This window comes from Castor canadensis, chromosome X (assembly GCF_047511655.1).
Source record: "Castor canadensis chromosome X, mCasCan1.hap1v2, whole genome shotgun sequence".
Lineage (NCBI taxonomy): Eukaryota > Metazoa > Chordata > Mammalia > Rodentia > Castoridae > Castor > Castor canadensis.
In genome coordinates this window covers 40,007,330-40,028,592 of record NC_133405.1, presented here as the reverse complement: position 1 = coordinate 40,028,592, position 21,263 = coordinate 40,007,330, and the positions used below count along the sequence as shown (strand labels likewise).

The 21,263-nt window shown below is 34.7% G+C and overlaps 1 protein-coding gene across 1 annotated transcript in view; it reads left to right on the top strand.

Moving 5' to 3' along the window:
• Positions 1–21,263, top strand: part of Htr2c (5-hydroxytryptamine receptor 2C) — a 245,657-nt gene that overhangs the window by 194,090 nt on the left and 30,304 nt on the right. Inside the window, exon 5 of the mRNA XM_074062713.1 lies at positions 16,481–16,681. Within this exon, the coding sequence (XP_073918814.1) occupies positions 16,481–16,681 (201 nt within the window). The remainder of the gene's footprint in view (positions 1–16,480; positions 16,682–21,263) is intronic.

Here is a 21,263-nt window from a genome sequence, read left to right as displayed (position 1 = left end):
GCTCATTTAGATTAGAATTCAGCTAATGGTTCAACAGACATTTTCTTGGACTCCTAGGGAAGGAAGGAAGGAAAGAAGGAAGGAAGGAAGAAAGGAGAAAATAAAAAGTCCCCAAACGCCTTAGTCTATTCGGGCTACTAAAGCAAAATATCATAAGCCATATGGCTTATACACAACAAAAATTTACTTCTTACAGTTCTGGAGACTAGGAAGTCCAAGATCAAGTAACCAGTAGATTCAATGATTGTTGGGGGCCTATTTCCTATTTATAGATGATGACAGCTAACTGAGTCCTCACATGATGGAAGGAGCAAGTGATCTTCTCAAACCTCTGTTATGAAGTCACTAATACCATTCATGAAAGCTCTACCCTCATCACTTAATCATCCCTCAAAGGCCCTACTTCCTTATATCATCACATTGATGATTAGATTTCAAAATATGGATTGGGGATGGGGAGCTGACAACCACATTCAGATCACGTAGTATCAGATCATTTCAGATTTTTCTCTATGTTGAGTTAATCTTTGTACTTAGGCTTTTTACAATTCAGTCTTATCTATGAATCCTGTTTACAGTGAATGTAAATATCAGTAAGTAGGGGAAGCTTAGCATCTTTTCGGTTCTGTTATGGGAATACATCCTGCCTTAAACATTAACACAACTTTCAGGATTTTGTAATATATGTGAACCTTTCAAAACCATCACACTGAAAACAATATGACTTCAAGGATTTTCCTACCAGACTTTCATCATGTCTGTTATTTTCAATGAATATACACTTTTGTGCCCCAGGTGAGTGTGGCTTGTTTGTCTTTCAGTATTGGAGGGGGTATTCTCTGTGTAACCACTCTACCCTAATAGAATTCTGAGTAAAGTTAAACGAAGAGAAGTCTCATGTAGCAGTCCTTCAGGAAAACCAGTGAGATCAAAACATGCATATCTTTGGGGAAAATATTCACTATGCTCCCTCTAGAATGAGATAGTCACTAGAAATGTGGACTGCCATCTCAAGATGGAGCCCACATCAAGGAAGGGAATGAATTAACATAAATTAAAGTGTGCAAAGACACCCAAAAATGTTTCATTTAGTTTTCCCTCTGCTAAATATTTGCTTGGTTGCTGCAATCCTTTGGCTTTCTTTCAGAAATCAAGTCAGGTTCATTATGAAAGCTTTTTGTATGTTCTTTTGCGTTTCTGGTAATATCCACCCCAGAGTTCATTACTATACCATTTTACTAACATTATTCTTTTTTTTTTTCTTATTCATATGTGCATACAAGGCTTGGGTCATTTCTCCCCCCTGACCCCACCCCCTCACTTACCACCCACTCTGCCCCCTCCCTCTCCCCCCAACCCCCTCAATACTCAGCAAAACTATTTTGCCCTTATTTCTAATTTTGTTGTAGAGAGTATAAGCCATAATAGGAAGGAACAAGGGTTTTTGGTGGTTGAGATAAGGATAGCTATACAGGGACTTGACTCACATTAATTTCCTGTGCATGTGTGTTACCTTCTAGGTTAATTCTTTTTGATCTCACCTTTTCTCTAGTTCCTGGTCTCCTTTTCCTATTGGCCTCAGTTGCTTTTAAGGTATCTGCTTTAGTTTCTCTGCATTAAGGGCAACAAATGCTAGCTAATTTTTCAGATGTCTTACCTATCCTCACCCTTCCCTTGTGTGCTCAAAGTCCAATCCCCTTGTTGTGTTTGCCCTTGATCTAATGTCCACATATGAGGGAGAACATATGATTTTTTGTCTTTTGGGCCAGGCTAACCTCACTCAGAATGATGTTCTCCAATTCCATCCATTTACCAGCGAATGATAACATTTCGTTCTTCTTCATGGCTGCATAAAATTCCATTGTGTATAGATACCACATTTTCTTAATCCATTCGTCAGTGCTGGGGCATCTTGGCTGTTTCCATAACTTGGCTATTGTGAATAGTGCCGCAATAAACATGGGTGTACAAGTGCCTCTGGAGTAACCTGTGTCATAGTCTTTTGGGTATATCCCCAAGAATGGTATTGCTGGATCAAATGGTAGATCAATGTCTAGCTTTTTAAGTAGCCTCCAAATTTTTTTCCAGAGTGGTTGTACTAGTTTACATTCCCACCAACAGTGTAAGAGGGTTCCTTTTAACCCGCATCCTCGCCAACACCTGCTGTTGGTGGTGTTGCTCATGATGGCTATTCTAACAGGAGTGAGGTGGAATCTTAGTGTGGTTTTAATTTGCATTTCCTTTATTGCTAGAGATGGTGAGCATTTTTTCATGTGTTTTTCGGCCATTGGAATTTCTTCTTTTGAGAAAGTTCTGTTTAGTTCACTTGCCCATTTCTTATTGGTTCATTAGTTTTGGGAGAATTTAGTTTTTTAAGTTCCCTATATATTCTGGTTATCAGTCCTTTGTCTGATGTATAGTTGGCAAATATTTTCTCCAACTTTGTGGGTGTTCTCTTCAGTTTAGAGACCATTTCTTTTGATGAACAGAAGCGTTTTAGCTTTATGAGGTCCCATTTATCTATGCTATCTCTTAGTTGCTGTGCTGCTGGGGTTTCGTTGAGAAAGTTCTTACCTATACCTACTAACTCCAGAGTATTTCCTACTCTTTCCTGTATCAACTTTAGAGTTTGTGGTCCGATATTAAGATCCTTGATCCATTTTGAGTTAATATTGGCATAGGGTGATATACATGGATCTAGTTTCAGTTTTTTGCAAACTGCTAACCAGTTTTCCCAGTAGTTTTTGTTGAAGAGGCTGCTATTTCTCCATTGTATATTTTTAGCTCCTTTGTCAAAGACAAGTTGGTTATAGTTGTGTGGCTTCATATCTGGGTCCTCTATTCTGTTCCACTGGTCTTCATGTCCGTTTTTGTGCCAGTACCATGCTGTTTTTATTGTTATTGCTTTGTAATATAGTTTGAAGTCAGGTATTGTGATACCTCCTGCATTGTTCTTTTGACTGAGTATTGCCTTGGCTATTCGTGGCCTCTTGGGTTTCCATATAAATTTCACGGTAGATTTTTCAATCTCTTTAATGAATGTCATTGGAATTGTGATGGGAATTGCATTAAACATGTAGATTACTTTTGGGAGTATCGACATTTTTACTATGTTGATTCTACCAATCCATGAGCATGGGAGATCTCTCCACTTTCTATAGTCTTCCTCAATCTCTTTCTTCAGAAGTGTATAGTTTTCCTTGTAGAGGTCTTTCACATCTTTTGTTAGGTTTACACCTAGGTATTTGATTTTTTTTGAGGCTAGTGTAAACGGAATTGTTTTCATACATTCTTTTTCAGTTTGCTCATTGTTAGTGTATAGAAATGCTAATGATTTTTCTATGTTGATTTTATATCCTGCTACCTTGCTATAGCTATTGATGATGTCTAGAAGCTTCTGAGTAGAGTTTTTTGGGTCTTTAAGGTATAGGATCATGTCATCTGCAAATAGGGATATTTTGACAGTTTCTTTACCTATTTGTATTCCTTTTATTCCTTCTTCTTGCCTAATTGCTCTGGCTAGGAATTCCAGTACTATGTTAAATAGGAGTGGGGATAGTGGGCATCCTTGTCTGGTTCCTGATTTTAGAGGGAATGGTTTCAGTTTTTCTCCATTAAGTATAATGCTGGCTGTAGGTTTGTCATATATAGCTTTTATAATGTTGAGGAACTTTCCTTCTATTCCTAGTTTTCTTAGAGCTTTTATCATGAAATGGTGTTGGATCTCATCAAAGGCTTTTTCTGCATCTATTGAGATGATCAAGTGGTTTTTGTCTTTGCTTCTGTTAATGTGGTTATTACATTTATTGATTTTCATATGTTGAACCACCCCTGCATCCCTGGGATGAAGCCTACTTGGGCGTGATGAATAATCTTTTTGATGTGTTGTTGAATTCGGTTTGCCATTATTTTGTTGAGGATTTTTGCGTCAATGTTCATTAAGGAGATTGGCATATAGTTCTCCTTTTTGGAGGTGACTTTGCCTGGTTTTAGGATAAGTGTAATACTGGCTTCATAAAATGTGTTCAGCAGTTTTCCTTCCTTTTCTATTTTGTGGAACAGTTTAAGGAGGGTTGGTATCAGTTCTTCTTTAAAGGTCTGATAGAATTCATCAGAGAATCCATCAGGTCCCGGACTTTTCTTTTTGGGGAGACTCTTGATTGCTGCTTCAATTTCATTTTGTGTTATAGGTCTATTCAGGTGATTAATTTCTTCTTGGTTCAGTTTTGGATGATCTTATGTATCTAGAAATCTGTCCATTTCTTTAAGATTTTCAAATTTATTTGAATATAGGTTCTCAAAGTAGTCTCTGATGATTTCCTGGACTTCCATGGTGTTTGTTGTTATCTCCCCTTTTGCATTCCTGATTCTACTAATTTGGGTTTTTTCTCTCCTCATTTTAGTCAGGTTTGCCAGGGGTCTATTGATCTTGTTTACTTTTTCAAAGAACCAATTTTTTGTTTCATTAGTTCTTTGTATGGTTTTTTGGTTTCGATTTCATTGATTTCAGCTCTTATTTTTATTATTTCTCTCCTATTTGTTTTGAGATTTGCTTGTTCTTGTTTTTCTAGGAGTTTGAGATGTATCATTAGGTCATTGATTTGGGATCTTTCAGTCTTTTTACTATGTGCACTAATGGCTATAAACTTTCCTCTCAGGACTGCCTTAGCTGTGTCCCATAGGTTCTGGTAGGTTGTGTTTTCATTTTCATTGACTTCCAGGAACTTTTTAATTTCCTCTTTTATTACATCGATCCATTCTTCATTAAGTAATGAGTTATTTAGTTTCCAGCTCTTTGCATGTTTTTTGTCTTTACTTTTGTTGTTGAGTTCTACTTTTACTGCATTGTGGTCAGATAGTATGCATGGTTTAATTTCTATTTTCTTATATTTGCTGAGACTTGCTTTGTGCCCTAGGATATGATCTGTTTTGGAGAAGGTTCCATGGGCTGCTGAGAAGAATGTATATTGTGTAGAGGTTGGATGAAATGTTCTGTAGACATCTACTAGGTCCATTTGATCTATTGCATATTTTAGATCTTGGATTTCTTTATTGATTTTTTTTTTGGATGACCTATCTATTGATGATAATGGGGTGTTAAAGTCTCCCACAACCACTGTGTTGGCATTTATATATGCTTTTAGGTCTTTCAGGGTATGTTTGATGAAATTGGGTGTGTTACATTGGGTGCATACAGGTTGATAATTGTTATTTCCTTTTGGTCTATTTCCCCTTTTATTAGTATGGAATGTCCTTCTTTATGTCATTTGATCAATGTAGGTTTGAAGACTACTTTGTCAGAGATAAATATTGTTACTCCTGCCTGTTTTCGGGGGCCATTGGCTTGGTAAATCTTCTTCCAACCTTTCATCCTAAGCCTATGCTAATTTCTGTCAGTGAAATGGGTCTCCTGTAAGCAATAAATTGTTGGATCTTCCTTTTTAATCCATTTCGTCAAGCGGTGCCTTTTGATGGTTTAATTAAGTCCATTAACATTAAGCGTTAATACTGATAGGTATGTTGTGATTCCTGTCATTTAGTTGCCTTAGTTGTTTGAAGGTTTGATTGTGTGTACCTAAGTTGAGGTTACTCTCTACTGTCTTGCTTTTTCTTTTCCTGTGGTTTGGTGCTGCCTGCCTTTTCATGGTTAAGTTGGATTTCACTTTCTGTGTGCAGAATCCCTTGAAGAATCTTTTGTAGTGGTGGCTTTGTGGTCACATATTGTTTTAGTTTCTGCTTATCATGGAAGACTTTTTTTGTTCCATCTGTTTTGAATGATAGTTTTGCTGAGCAGAGTATCCTGGGGTTGAAGTTATTTTCATTCAGTGCCCAGAAGATGTCAACCCATGCTCTTCTTGCTTTAATGTTTCTGTTGAGAAGTCTGCTGTGATTTTGATGGGTTTACCTTTGTATGTTACTTGTTTTTTCTCTCTTACAGCCTTCAATATTCTTTCCTTAGTTTCTGAACTTATTGTTTTAATGATGATATATCATGGGGTAGTTCTATTTTGATCTGTTCTGTTTGGTGTCCTGGAGGCCTCTTGCATCTGTATGGGAATATCTTTCTCTAGATTTGGGAAATTTTCCGTTATTATTTTGTTGAATATATTATGCATTCCCTTCGCTTGCACTTCTTCTCCTTCTTCGATGCCCATGATTCTCAAGTTTGGTCTTTTGATGGAGTCAGTGAGTTCTTGCATTTTTTTTCCACAGGTCTTGAGTTGTTTAATTAATAGTTCTTCAGTTTTTCCTTTAATTACTATTTCATCTTCAAGTTCTGAGAATCTGTCTTCTGTTTGTTCTATTCTGCTGGATTGGCCTTCCGTTTTGTTTTGCAGTTCTGTTTCATTCTTTTTTCTGAGGTTTTCCATATCCTGGGTGGTTTCCTCTTTAATGTTGTCTATTTTTGTCCTGAGTTCATTTATCTGTTTATTAATCATGTTCTCTGTTTCACTTTGGTGTTTATACTGTGCTTCTATGGTTTCCTTTATTTCTTCTTTTGCTTTTTCAAATTCCCTATTTTTATTGTCTTGGAATTTCTTGAGTGTCTCCTGTACATTTTGGTTGAACCTATCCAGTATCATCTCTATAAAATTCTCATTGAGTACCTGTAGTACGTCTTCTTTTAAATTATTCTTGTGGGCTTCATTGGGTCCTTTGGCAGAGTTTATCTTCATTTTGTTGGAGTCTGGATCTGAGTGTCTGTTTTCTTCATTCCCCTCTGGTTCCTGTACTAATTTTTTACTGTGGGGAAACTGGTTTCCCTGTTTTTTTCTGTCTTCCTGTCATTGTCTTTGGTGTTGTTACTGTTTCTGTACTGTGTGCAATTAAGTATTTTCCAGCTTGTAATAATAACAATGGTAATATTTAGAATGGAAGGGTGAGCTGAGATGGAAAGGAAGAAGTTAAAGAAAGGGAGAAAACAAATACACAGACAAGAAGGAGAAAACAGAACAAGGTATCAGACAAGAAAGTTTCAAAGGTATAAACAGGGAGCGTTAGTGTACTAATTGACAGTAAGCTGAACAGACATTAGAGAGACAGAGAGAGGATTGAAAACCAAACATAAAAAAAAAAGATAAGAATAAAAATAAAAAATAAGTAAATGAAAGAAATATCTATATATAAAAATGAATTAAAATAAGATGAAAAATAGAAAAAAAAAACCTACATGTTTCAATCTTAATAATTTGGGTGTCCATCTCAGTTTCCAATCCTGGAAATGGTGCCTCAGATGTTGTTCTGTAGTTGTCTTATCAAAGGGGATGCATAAAGTATAACAAAACTACACACACACACACACACACACACACACACACACACACACACACACAAACCCACCAAGTGTCCCAAGTTCAAATGCAATACAGTTTCAGTTAGTTTTTCAGCATGCAGGTGTAATTTGGTTGTTCTCTCATCAAGGGCAGGGAGAAAAAGAAAAAAAAAGAGTCTGGAGACTGTTCTGAGAATGGTATCTGCAGCTGTGGCTTGCCTGCCTGCTGCTGTCAGCCTGCTGTTGCTGGAGGTGTTATTTATGCAGATCTCTGGGGTGAGCCTTGGCACTCACCTGGCCCTGCAGGCTTTGTTTGCTCGAGTTCTCCTGGGCGGGAGCCTCTGCTACAAGCTTTCCCCTTTCCAAGCACACTGGGAAAGATGACACTGCACCTGCGTTGTCAGGCCTGCGTGTTTATTTACAGTTCATGTGGGAGGTGGGTCTTCCCATCTCTCCTGTGGAGTTTTCCTCCCACCACCACTTTGACAAGCTTTCCTGCTCCTGGTTACTGGGTAGTGCTGCTGCTCCTGCCAGCCACCATATTTGTTTACAGTTCACGTGGGAAGTGGGTCTTCCCTCCTCTCCTGTGGAGTTTTCCTCCCTCCGCCACTCTCACAAGCTTTCCTGCTCCTGGTTGCTGGGTGCACACCCCTGTTCCCACCAGAGCCTCTCTGGCTTGCCCGGCTTGTTTATTTACAGTCCCGGGAAGGATTCCCTTCCCCCAATCTTTGGCAGTCAGTGCGCCCCACCCTCTTTCCTGCATGTCTTTATTGTTCTTATTGCTTATTACTCAGTTTCTCTTTTTACCTGGGTGGAGGTCAATCTGTCCAGGGGACTATGCTGCTCTGGCCCAGGCTTGTCTGTGGGAGTACTACTGTACTGTGAAGCTCACCTGGTCCGCATCTTCCCAAGCCATCTGGGCGTGGGCGACTGGTGGCCTGGGGGCCCTCCTGGCTTCTCCGTTTAACGTGAAGTGGAGATTCTCTGCGCCGGCTGGAGGTGTGGAGGGGTCAAAGTTATGCCTCTTCTCAGTGATTATGCCTGCAAAGTATGTCTCAAGCATCTCTCCAAGATTTCACTATAGGAAGCTTGCTTTCTGCTTCCTCCCTCTAGCCACCATCTTGGAATCTCTGGTATCCTAACGTTATTCTTGATGCTGGGACTTTTTAATATTCTCTTGAAAAAATTGAGTTTTTTCATTTTAATAGACAATCAGCCTGGTTAGATTTAGATCTTAAATATCATCCCTAATTCTAATGACAGTTTGGTTTTCAAAGCACTTAGAAAGCTACTTCAATCTGTCATGCATGTGTCATCCAGTGGTTAGACTAGAACCTGAATTACGATAAACATATAACCTAATCATTAAGCTTTTGCTGTATGGCTTTGGGTCAGTTCTACATTTGTGCAGTTGATGGATGAACTCAGGATTTAGGTGACTTGATGCTCAAGCCTCTTCATTTCCTTGATTTTTTTTTCTGCCAGTTTACAGTTCCCACAGGCCCTATTTCCTGGGTCTCTGGTGAGAAAGTCAGGTTTTTAAATTCCTTATGTTATGTGTACTTCTTGCTATGGGTTCTGCCTCAGGAACAAAATAAATGATAGAAATGAAAGATTAAAAACTATTGGGGATTTCTTTACACCCTTCAGACCTCAGGGGCCCCTCTTTCAAAGACGTGGTCAAAGAGAAAGATTTTTTTCTCTCAGAAATTTAATTGCCTGCACAGCTTCTCCTGATATTGCCATTATAGGTGGACAGCTTAATGATTGATGCTTGCCACAGGTCATGCCAAGAGAGAAAAAAAGAAATAATCTCTGTGTCTCACAGCTATACTCTTTGTTTTCTTTTTTCATACCCACTGCACATTTCTAAGAATTTTGTCTGCATTAAAGTCTAAGCCAGTAGATAAGTTGATGGAAGGGGACAGGAAAATCACTCATATCGACCATTCTTTGACATTGATTTTCTTGTCCAACTTATCTGCTATTATTTACTTTTCATATTCCTCAGTTACTTGCTTTCCATATCTGCTTAGTGGTTTTAGCTGTAATCTTTAAGAGAAATAAAGATCAAGTAGGATGTACTTTCTCTAATTTTCTCAGAATGGGCAGACTTTTAATGGGCAATTTTATTTTTTAAATGTAATTTTATCATTTTTGTTGCTGATTATTATATTAAAATTGATTTTTATGTATTGACTTTTTATCCAGCAACCTTTCTAAATTTACCTATTAATACTTAGGACATATCTATAAGGTTGTTTCATTTTTCTATGTTCACAATTATATTTTCATTTTTTGTTTAAATCCTCCAGATTTTTATGCCTTTTACTCACCATAGCACTAATCACTGCAATGCAGACTGGATGTTGTCAGTATGGACATTCTTGTATTTTTCCACAAAAAAAGCCATCAACACTTAACCATTATGTATGATATATGTTATATATATTTGCTAGATATTCTTTAGAAGATTAAGGAAGTTAGCATCTAATCTTATATTGTAGAAATTTATTTCATTATGAATCATGTTGAATTATACAAACATTTTTGTGCATATATTGACTTATTCTCATAAATTTCTCCCTTATTAGAATAAGACCAGACAAGTTTAGGATTGGCTTGTGAAATACATGGGCATAATTACAACATCTATTTACCAGAAGAATCTGTCTATGATTGGTGTTATCTTTTCATGCATATTTGGTATCATAGTACATTTGCATCTTAAGTATTCCCATTCAAAGAATATAGTATGACTTTCTATTTGTTTAAATGTAGATTTGTGTTTTTTCATAAGATTAGATGGTTATTTAAAAAATAAAAATTAAAAACATAGATCATATGCTTATCTTGTTAAGGTTTTAAGAAGATTTTTAATAAATTCTGTCACTGTTACAAATGGACTATTTCTCTTTTTTTCCATTTCTAGCAATTGTTCCTAAACTATTTAATACTCTAGATTATTTTATATTTATCTTGTATCTAGCCAAACTATAATTTCTTCTTACTAAATCCAGTAATGTTTTTAGAAGAGTCTCAGGTTTTCTAGGCCTATGGTCATATCAACAATAGATAAGAGAGAATTTTATACCTCATTTTCCAAAGCTCTACACAAGTTACTCACATTCACATCTTAGTAAAAATTAATAAAATAATAATAATATTAATAGCGGGCTGGAAATGCAGCTCAGTGGTAGAGTACTTGCACAGCATGAACAAGGCCCTGAGTTTGATCCTCAACACTGCAAAAAAGCCTTTTATATTTCTTTAAACTAAGGAACTGTAAAATTAGAGTGTTTTATCCAATCTTTGACTTTTTCTAATGTTGGTGGGGATGGCTGTGATTTCTAGAGTTTTTAAAAATACATAATTTTTGCATGTGTAAATGAATTAATGATATGATAATGTTTTATGAAACTCTACACATCTTTGTCTCTGAAAATAAGAGGCAACTTTGCTATGAATTCAACTATGAATTAACTTTTCCTCTGAAAAAAGTTCTACAGCCTCTTTGCTGTGCAACTCCCTCCAAACTTTTCACATATTCATTGATTGCATAAATTCACCCATTGTCCCTAGCAGTATGTATTGAATAGTAAAAAAAAAGATAATATTTAGTCACCCAATGGAACTTGAGGTGTGGAAACATAATGGCAATCAGGAGATATTTGTGCATACAAAGCACAATTGAGAATGCAATTCTATAAGTGAAACACATCAAGTAGAAAGCTAAAATCATCAACGCAATCAACTTTTATAGTGAATACCATCTCAGGAACTTACAAGAAAATGATGAACAATAATGAACATTCATAAACACTCTATGTCTGAAGAATTTCTGGTGATGTCTTTCTTTTCTCGGTTGCACTGATTAAATTCTCATGTTTTGTAGTTTTACTTCTGGTATAGCCAGATAAGCTTCTACAGGAGCACTTTTCAGCAGATAAAAGCTGTGAAGTCTGAGGAGAACATTAAAAAAAAAGCTACCTGAAGGTACTGAAGACCAAGACAGAAATCATGAAGATCTGAATACTTGGAATAAAGTAACAGCATTGGTTGATTTTCCAACATTGATCACATAATCTAAGAGAAAGAAAGTTTTTGTCATGAGAAGTAGTAAAACTCTAATAAACTGTCTTCATTTTTGTGGCCTAAATAACCTGAGGAAAACATTTGAGGAAATCTCAAAACTGAAAGATGAGGGAGTACCTAAGCAAGAGTTTAGACACAGAATGAGAGCCAAAAATTCTTCTCTGAGAAACTATAAACTTTGTTTAAATCTCTACCTAACCTCTAAACCATACTTGCCTGGTCCATCCTTTAAGGAACCTAAGAAATGATATGTGTATTAAAGTGATTCTTGAGCTGCAGCCCACGAGACAGAAATTGTGGCTATCATCTAACCACTCACCACATGGTAGCCTAGAAACCAAGAACACTAACACCCTTTGGAGCAAAGTAACCAAATCCACCATCTTAATAGTTTGCATTCACAATGTTTAAGTTATATTTTAAAATTTTTTCACTGTGAGAAGAAACACAAAAAAGTAACTTATTCCTACATATACATACACACCTTGCAGAAACATAACTTGAGGCCCTCATCAAAATGGTAGCAAGAATTCAGTTGATAACTGGAGGAAATAGGAACAAAAGTTTCTAACATTTATTAACCTTTATTTCTAGTATCTAACAAAGTGTTTGACACATATTAAGGAGATGAAGCAAGGAGGGTAAATTAAATAATGATTGTGCAATATAAGATAATTTGTAAGAGAAGGAATTTCAGTGTTCTGTCCTTCCACAAGAGCAACAAACGACCTGGAAACAACTGTCAGGATAAACTTTTATAAAATTCGGAAATCCAGCCAACAATGGAATGCTTGATGAAGAAAGAGACAACTGCCTAAAGTAATAGAGCTTTGTAGAATGTAAGTTACCTGCTAACATACCTCAAACCCCAGGTCAACAGCTGATTTAAGGATTAAAGCCTCCACTCCCACTGAAAGTTATCATCTGAGGGAGCAGTACAGACTTTCTGAAAGAAATGTGCTTGTCTTTTAGATACCACTGCTGCCTCCCTAAAAGGGACAGAGTGAATAGCCTGGAAAAGAAGAGGTTAGGAAGAGATACATTGGGAAATAAGACTATTTGAAAAGCACATGCATACGTCATAGAATGGAAAAAGCCATAGAAAATGTCCAAGGTCTTTAAGAATACTTAGAAAAAGACCCAGAAGACACAGTTCTTTCAACTGAGGTAGGGCTAGTCATCAGACTCTGGGCCTCTATGCAACCTAACCAAGCATTGAAAGAGGGCCTCAAATAGAATCAATCTGAAAAGTCCAGAAAATATTTATTCCTTCTTTTTTGCCTATAAGTATTTTAGAAATTCTGTCAAAACACAAGATGACAACCAAGTGTGTTTTTATACACCTATAATCCCAGCACCCAGGAGGCCAAGGGTGGAGGATCTCAGTTCAAGGCCAGCTTATTCCCCAAAAAACAAACAAAACAAAACAAAAACCACTAGATGTCTACTAATTGCTGATTTCAGTGGCTACACAACAAAAAGAAAATAGACTTTACAAAATAGTTTAGAAAAGTCACTAAATAGGCAGACAAAACAACCCACAAGTAGCAAATCACCCTAGAAAGTATGATTTATAAGTTGCTTCACTATAATATTCAAAATATGCAAGTTTTGCCAAATTTAAGAGGCATGAAAAGTAACTAGGAAATATAGCACATTTATAGGAAACAAAGTAATAGAAACTGATCATAACAAGTACATATATGGACTTACCAAATACTTTAAATCAACTATCCAAATATGTTCAAACTCCTAAAAGAAACCATGAACAAAGAACTACAGGAAACATAAGCAATGATATTGCAATGAATAGAGAATATCATTAAAAGTTTGGAATTATGAAAAAGGAACAAAATAAAAATTTGGGAGCTGAAAAGTACAGTAACCAAAATAAAAAAGTTCACTGAGAGCTTCAACAGCTCAATTGACCAGAGAAGAAAAAAAAAAAGGCAGAGAACATGAAGAGAGAATAGTTAAGATCATGAAGTCTGAGGAGCAGAAAGAAGAAAAAAGTTGAAGAAAATTAAACAGTACTTAAGAGATCTGTGAGATAATATCAAGTGTTCAACACATGCAAAATGGGATTCCTAGAAGAACAGAAACAAAAAGGATCAGAATGAGTATAAATGTATATTATATATACATATATGTATATATATATATATAATATATATATTTTATATGCCATTTTATAATACATATGTATATGTATTATAAAATGGCAACAACTTTCTAACTTTGAGGAAAAACATGAATCTACACATTCAAGAAGCTCAAAATCAAAGTTCACATTGTGAGCCTAGGGGTGTAGCTCAGCAGTAGACTGCATGCTGTCTTTGGTTCAATAACCAAAACCGAAGAAAAGACACATTGTGACCATACTGTTCAAAGACAAAGAGAGAATCCTGAAAGCTGAAAGAGACAAACATCTCATCATATACATAAGATCTTTAACAATGTTAAAGATAATGAATTTCTATTCAGAAATGATAGAGGGCAGAAGGAAATATAATGAATTATTTAAAGTGCTGAAACAAGGGCTAGGAACATGGCTCAAGTGGAGCACCTGTCTAGCAAGCAGGAAATCCCAGCTACAAACCCAAGTGACACAGAAAAAGAAAAAAAAAAGGGGGGGCTAAAGGGAAAAAAAAAAACCCTCTGCCAAACAATTCTCTGATAATAGTATCCTTCAAAAGGGAGAAAGTAAAACATTTCCTGGTTAACAAAAACTGAGGGAGCTCATAGTACTGGACCTAGTCTAAAAGAAATGCTAATAGGAAACCTTCAAGATGAAATGAAAGGAAGGAAAAAAACAGTACCTTGAAGGAATACCAAGAAATGAAGAACAAAGTACCCACAAAGGCAAAAGTAAAATCCAATAGAACTGCACTGTTGGTTTGGAGCTCTTCTTTTGTTTTCTTATTTGTCTGAAAAGGCAAATGCTTAAAACAATAATTATAAATCTATATCAATAAGCACAAAGATGTAATTTGTGATAGTAACAACATTAAATCGAAGGAAGACATAAATAAGCAAAAATTTTGTATACAATTAAAAGTAAGTATGAATAATTAGAACTTGATTATCATAAAGAAAATATGTTAATTGTAATCTCCAGGTTGATCACTATAAAAAAATAAAACTAATATACAGAAAAAACAATTAGGGAATCAGACAATATCCTATAAAAAATAATCACAAATGAAAGTAGCAATGGAGGAAATTACAGCATATATTACATAGGAAGTGGTAGGAATAAGTCCTTTCTTAACGGTAATTATTAAACTCTAATTCAAAGGCAGAGACTAGCAAAATGAGTTAAAAATACATGATCCAACTACATGCTGTCAATAGGAAACTTAAAGGCTGAAGGTGTGACTCAGTGGTAGCATATCCCCAATAATATCCTAACTTTCTACCTTAAGAAAGTAGAGAGCAAGCTTAACCCAACTAGCAAAAGAACCAAAATGCTAATGAAAAACAAAATAGAGAATAAGGAAAGTAAACAGTTAAGAAAACCAAAAGCTGATTCTTTGAAAAATTGACATACCTTTTAATAAAAATGACTAAGAAAAAAGAAAAGACACAAATTTCCAAAATGAGAAATCAAAGTAGGGGCATTTCTGTTGACCTGACAGAACTGAAAAAGATTGGAAAATAGTACAATAAGCAGTTACACTCCAACAAATTAGATAACCATGATGAAATGGACAAAGTCCTAGAAACACACAAACTCAAAAGTGACTCAAAAAGAAATAAAGAATCTGAAGAGACCTATAACAAGTAAAGACATTCAATCAATAATCAAAAATCCCAAACACAGAAATCACAAGAACAAATGGCTTCACTAATGAATTTTACCAAATTGTTAAAGAAGAATTAACAACAATCTTTCTAAAACTACATTCTATAAGATCAGCCTGATCTTAATATTAAAGCTATATAAAGTTATGACAGGAAAACTATAAACCAAAACCATTTATGAATATAGATGCTAGATATTTCAGTAAACTAAATTCAGCACCATATTATGCATCATGAGCAATTGATAATTATCCAAGGAATGCAAGAGTGGTTCAATGTACAAAAATCAATGAAAGTAATACATCACATTCATATAACAAATGTAAGCAAACCATATGATCATCTCAATTGGTGCAAAAAAAAGTATTTGACAAAAAAAATCCATCACTCTTTTCTAACATAAAAAGGCTTAACAAACTAGGAATAAAGGGAACTTCCTTGACAGTGATCAAAGGTACTTATGAAAAATCGAATGTCACACTCAACAGTAAAATGAAAAAGAAAAACCAAGATATTTCCCTATAAGATTAGGAAAAAAAGATGTCCACTTTCTTTACTGCTATTTGACATTATAATTGAAAAAAATCTATCTAGACCAATTAGACAAAAAAAGGAAAAGAAAGAGGAAAATTGAAAAAGTAATAAAATTATCTTTATTCCCAGATGACATGATTTTATATATGGAAAAATCCCAAAGATTCCATAACATAAAAAATAGATATAATAAATTAATTCAGCAAAGTTGCAGGATACAAGATCAATACATGAAAACTAGCTGTACTTTTATCCACAACAATAAACAGTCTATAAAAGAAAAGGAATGAAGTACTGACATATGCAAAGAGATGGAATAAACCTCAAAAACATTTTGCTAAGTGAAAGAAACCACAGATGAAAGGTGAAATAGCCAAATTAGGTAAATCCACAAAGACAGAAAGCAGATTAGAGGTTGCCCAGGGTTGGGGGAGGGAAGAATGAGGGCAACCACTTAATCAGATAGTGGTCTCCTTGTGAGTGATGAAATGTTTCAGAAGTAAAGAGAGGTGATGTTTGTAACATATTGTGAATGTACTAAATGCCATGGGATTGTACACTTTTAAATAATTTCATGTATTATGAAGTTTACCTCAATAAAAAATTATAGCACCTGAAGTTATCATCATTACTATGAGAAATAATTATTCTGAAATTTCAATTTCTATGAAAAGCTTAGATTGAGAGGAAAAATAAGTAGACTAAAATTTAAAAGTGTAGACAGTATAATCCTTGGATAACATATATTTTTGTCTTATCTCTGTTCTCTTTCAGATTATGTCTGGCCACTACCTAGGTATTTGTGCCCCGTCTGGATTTCTTTAGATGTTTTATTTTCTACGGCGTCCATCATGCACCTCTGCGCTATATCGCTGGATCGGTATGTAGCAATACGTAATCCTATTGAGCATAGCCGTTTCAATTCGCGGACTAAGGCCATCATGAAGATTGCTATCGTTTGGGCAATTTCAATAGGTAAATAAACTTGGCCATTAGAATTGCAGCGGCTATGCTCAATACCTTCGGATTATGTACTGTGAACAACGTACAGACGTCGACTGGTAACATTTGCGTTTAATCGGGATTCAATTTAGTAATTATTCTTAACCTATTTATCTGATATTTAGGTTAACAATAATGAAAGTGATGTAATTTATAAGAATATATGCATATATATAAATGTAAAGTTTCTATTTATGCTACTAAATTAGTTTTTGCACTAATATACCAAAGAATTCAGCAACACAGATACAAAACCTTGGCAATATTAAAAATGCTTTGAAGATTACAAAGCTATACATTGAAGTCTAAAATTTTAAATTATACATTTAAATCTTGGAAAAGATGCATCTAAGAACTTTAACCTCAAGATTTTTATTATAATTCCATATCTTTTAGAATGGAAAAAATCAATAATGAATCTCCATAAAATAAACATATCTAAATTTATGCAGCCATAAATCTAAAATCTACTATGTCTCATCAGTTTGTCTTCTTGACTTCTGCTTATACAAAAAGTGAAGAAGGCTATTGGTTTTTTTAAGAATATAGGAGAATTTAAAGAGAAATAATCATCATGTTTGCTTATATTTAAGATATTTACAAATGTTTGAACAATGCTAATACTAAAATTAAAAGTTTTACATAATTGTAATTTGGGGCTTCTACAAAACTCTCTGTTTTCCCTGCCAGTTGAGCTTACATTGTGTTCTATTAAATGATTTCTCTTCAAACAGGTTTCTATAAAATATTCAGGTAAAGTTTCTAGCAAGAGCAAGACATCCCAATAGTCTTCAATGATATCTTCTAAAGATTTATTTCTGGGATTATTGATTAAATAAATTTACTTAAGTTTTAAGATTGTTCTATTATAGATCATTCTGTCAGTACACAAGATAGACACTTTTGGATAAGAAGCCATGAAATTTCTCTCCAAAATAAATCGATCTATAGATATAATTTGACTTACAAATTAAAGGTTCATAAATTTTAACCCTTTACCCTAAAGAATCCATTTAAAACAATGCCAGTTCTTGTGGTGCCTAAAAAGGAAATACACAGATAAATGAAATTAGAGGACTAAGGACATCAGTTTGCAATAAGGATAGACGGAAATAATTTGCAATGACTTGGATTGAGGGCAACTACAAATATGTATAAATACCAAAATCATTGAAAATCTAATAAAACTGAGGGTTTATGTGCCCAAGATTAAAAGAAAAACTGAAATTAAGGAAAAATGACCATGACTTTTGGTTCACTTTTGCCATGCACAGTTGTAATCCTGAAGACATCACTAGTAGACTGAGAAGATCATGTCACAGTGTCACAAGAAAAGGTGGACCAAAGTAGTAATAGAGTTTGGCAAGAGTCAAACAACCTACACTTAGTTTTGTGATCCCAAAGACTTATACTCTAGGAATAAGAATGACCAAATTAAACCACCCATGACATCAACCTTGGTTCAAGTCATCTATGTAACCAAAAAAGTCTTGAGCCTTTGATTAAGGTGATTTCATATTGCTCATATTCCCTTTTTTTTTGGCATATGCAAAAAAATAATCATTCTAGGCTTCAAATTACTTCTTGCAACAGTTTTCAAACCCAGCTGCAATACAATAATAAGCAGATGTAAAAGAAACAATATATGATCCAGATATGAGACAATAAAAGATAATAGAAATGAGCTTACATGTACTTCAAATAGTTGAATTGTCAGGCATAGATTCTGCCCAACCATTTGTAATATGAACATGGTAATTACAAGCTGAACTTAAATATTTCAGCAAGAAACTAGAAACTATAATAAGTGACATTAAGATTCAAGAAAGAATGATGTTCTCCAATTCCATCCATTTACCAGCGAATGATAACATTTCGTTCTTCTTCATGGCTGCATAAAATTCCATTGTGTATAGATACCGGGAGAACATCATTCTGAGTGAGGTTAGCCTGGCTCAAAAGACCAAAAATCGTATGTTCTCCCTCATATGTGGACATTAGATCAAGGGCAAACACAACAAGGGGATTGGACTATGAGCACATGATAAAAGCGAGAGCGCACAAGGGAGGGGTGAGGATAGGTAAGACACCTAAAAAACTAGCTAGCATTTGTTGCCCTTAATGCAGAGAAACTAAAGCAGATACCTTAAAGCAACTGAGGCCAATAGGAAAAGGGGACCAGGAACTAGAGAAAAGGTTAGATTAAAAAGAATTAACCTAGAAGGTAACACCCACGCACAGGAAATCAATGTGAGTCAATGCCCTGTATAGCTATCCTTATCTCAACCAGCAAAACCCCTTGTTCCTTCCTATTATTGCTTATACTCTCTCTACAACAAAATTAGAGATAAGGGCAAAATAGTTTCTGCTGGGTATTGAGGGGGGGAGCGGGAGGGGGTGGAGTGGGTGGTAAGGGAGGGGGTGGGGGCAGGGGGGAGAAATAAACCAAGCCTTGTATGCACATATGAATAATAAAAGAAAAATGAAAAAAAAAAAAAAGATTCAAGAAAGAACTAGAAAATGAAGAACTCAAACATAAGACAAAGAAGCTAAGAATTCAGTGGTAGATTAGACATGGCAAAAGATATTCATAAAAAGAAATTGTAATGAATGAAACATAGAAAATTGGAGTAAGAGAAGAAAGAAGAGAGTACTGAGGAGAGTAGACACAGTATAAAATTAAAAGGGTTCTATAAGCATAGAAGAAAGGCAGAAAACCAATATTCAAAGAATTAGTGGCTTTTAGAATTGATGAAAAGCGTTAATTCCCACTTTTAAAAAGCTCACCAAGTCTCAAGTAGAATGAATAAAAAGCAATCAACATGTAGAACCGCAAATAATTTTAAAGAATAAAAGAGAAAAATTATTATTGGCCTTAGAGGAAAAAAATGAGATGAATTTCAGCAGATCAATGATATGTTTTCTCAATAGCAACAACAAAAGCCACATGTACTGATACAAAAGAATGTTAAGCTAGAATTACACAGTAAAATTATGCCTCAAAACTCAAAGTGAAATAAAGACATTATTAGACAAGCAAAAACTGACAGAATGAGCATTGGGCATGGTGACACATGCCAGAAATCCCAGTACTAGGAGGCAGAGGCCAGCCTAGGCTTATAGAGGGAGTCTGCCTCAGAAACCCAAACACATCGAAACAAGCAAACAAAATCTAAGAGAACATGCCAAAAACAGACTCCTACTTTAAAAAGTATTTATTGGGAATTCTTAAAGCAAGAGGGAAGGCCATAGATGGAAGGTTAGAAATGCAGGAAGTAATTAAAAGCACTGAAATTGGTAAGTGTGTGGTTCAGTATAAATAAATATTGGCCATAGAAAACACCAATAATAATGGCATCTGGGTCTCAAAATACTGATGGAACTAAAATGCATTAAAAACATCATATAATAGGCAATAAAAAGTATCAGAAATAAGCTTCTTTCATTGTTCAAGTGAAAGAGAAAAAATGATATTATTATTAAACATTGATGAATAAAGTACAACTTAAACATTAAGGGAAACCTGTAATCAAGCAGAAGAGAAATGTTTAACTTCCAAATTTGCAGAATATTATAGGAAAATAAAACCAACACAAAAGGAGATATTAAATATAGAGAAGAGTACAAGGCCTTGAGTTCAAACCATAGTACTGCCAAAAAATAAAGGTAGAGAAAAAACATGGATCAGATGGGAAATATAAAACACATGTCAAATGGCAGAATTAAAGCCAAATATATCCTTAATTATATTAGTTATTACTGAACTAAATATTCCAAGGCTGTCAGAATTTGAAAAAAATATACAATCCTGTGTTACATAAAGCATATATAAAACAAAAAGAAAAATGAAAGAAAAAAGGCTAAAAAAAAACCTTCACCCATTTACCAATAGAAATATTATGCATTATGTATCTATTCTAATATTTGTCAAAATTGACTTTTTGTCAAAAGTTATTTTGTAGAAAGAAGGCTACATCACAATGATAAAAGATTTACCTCTTCTGGAAAATAGAATTAATTTGTAAATACATAATAATATGGCCTCAATATTTAAAAGGAAAAAAAGGACAGAACCACAAGGACAGATAGACAAATCTATAATCTATAATTATTGCATAATATTTTTAAAAACCTTTGTCAGTGATTATATGAGGATGATAAATAAACAACTTATTTTATTAACTATATAAATTGTACAAAATAATGGATTTAATTGTGACATTTTCATACATGTACACAATGTACTTATTCACCGCATAATCACCTTCTCTTGTCCCTGCTGCTGGTCCCTTCCAAAAATAGTATCTGTTCTACTTCCATGTCTTTTTTTTTTAATCTAGATTCTGCATATGAAACAATAAATGTGGTATTAGTCCTTTTGAGTCTGGCTTAATTCATTTAACCTGATGTTCTCCAGTTCCATTACTTTTATTTTTTTACAAATGACATAATTTTTCCCTGTTTATGATTCTATAACTTGGCTGTTGTGAATAGTGCTACTATAAACATGGGTGTACAGATATCTCTATTGTATGTTGACATATATTCCTTCAGA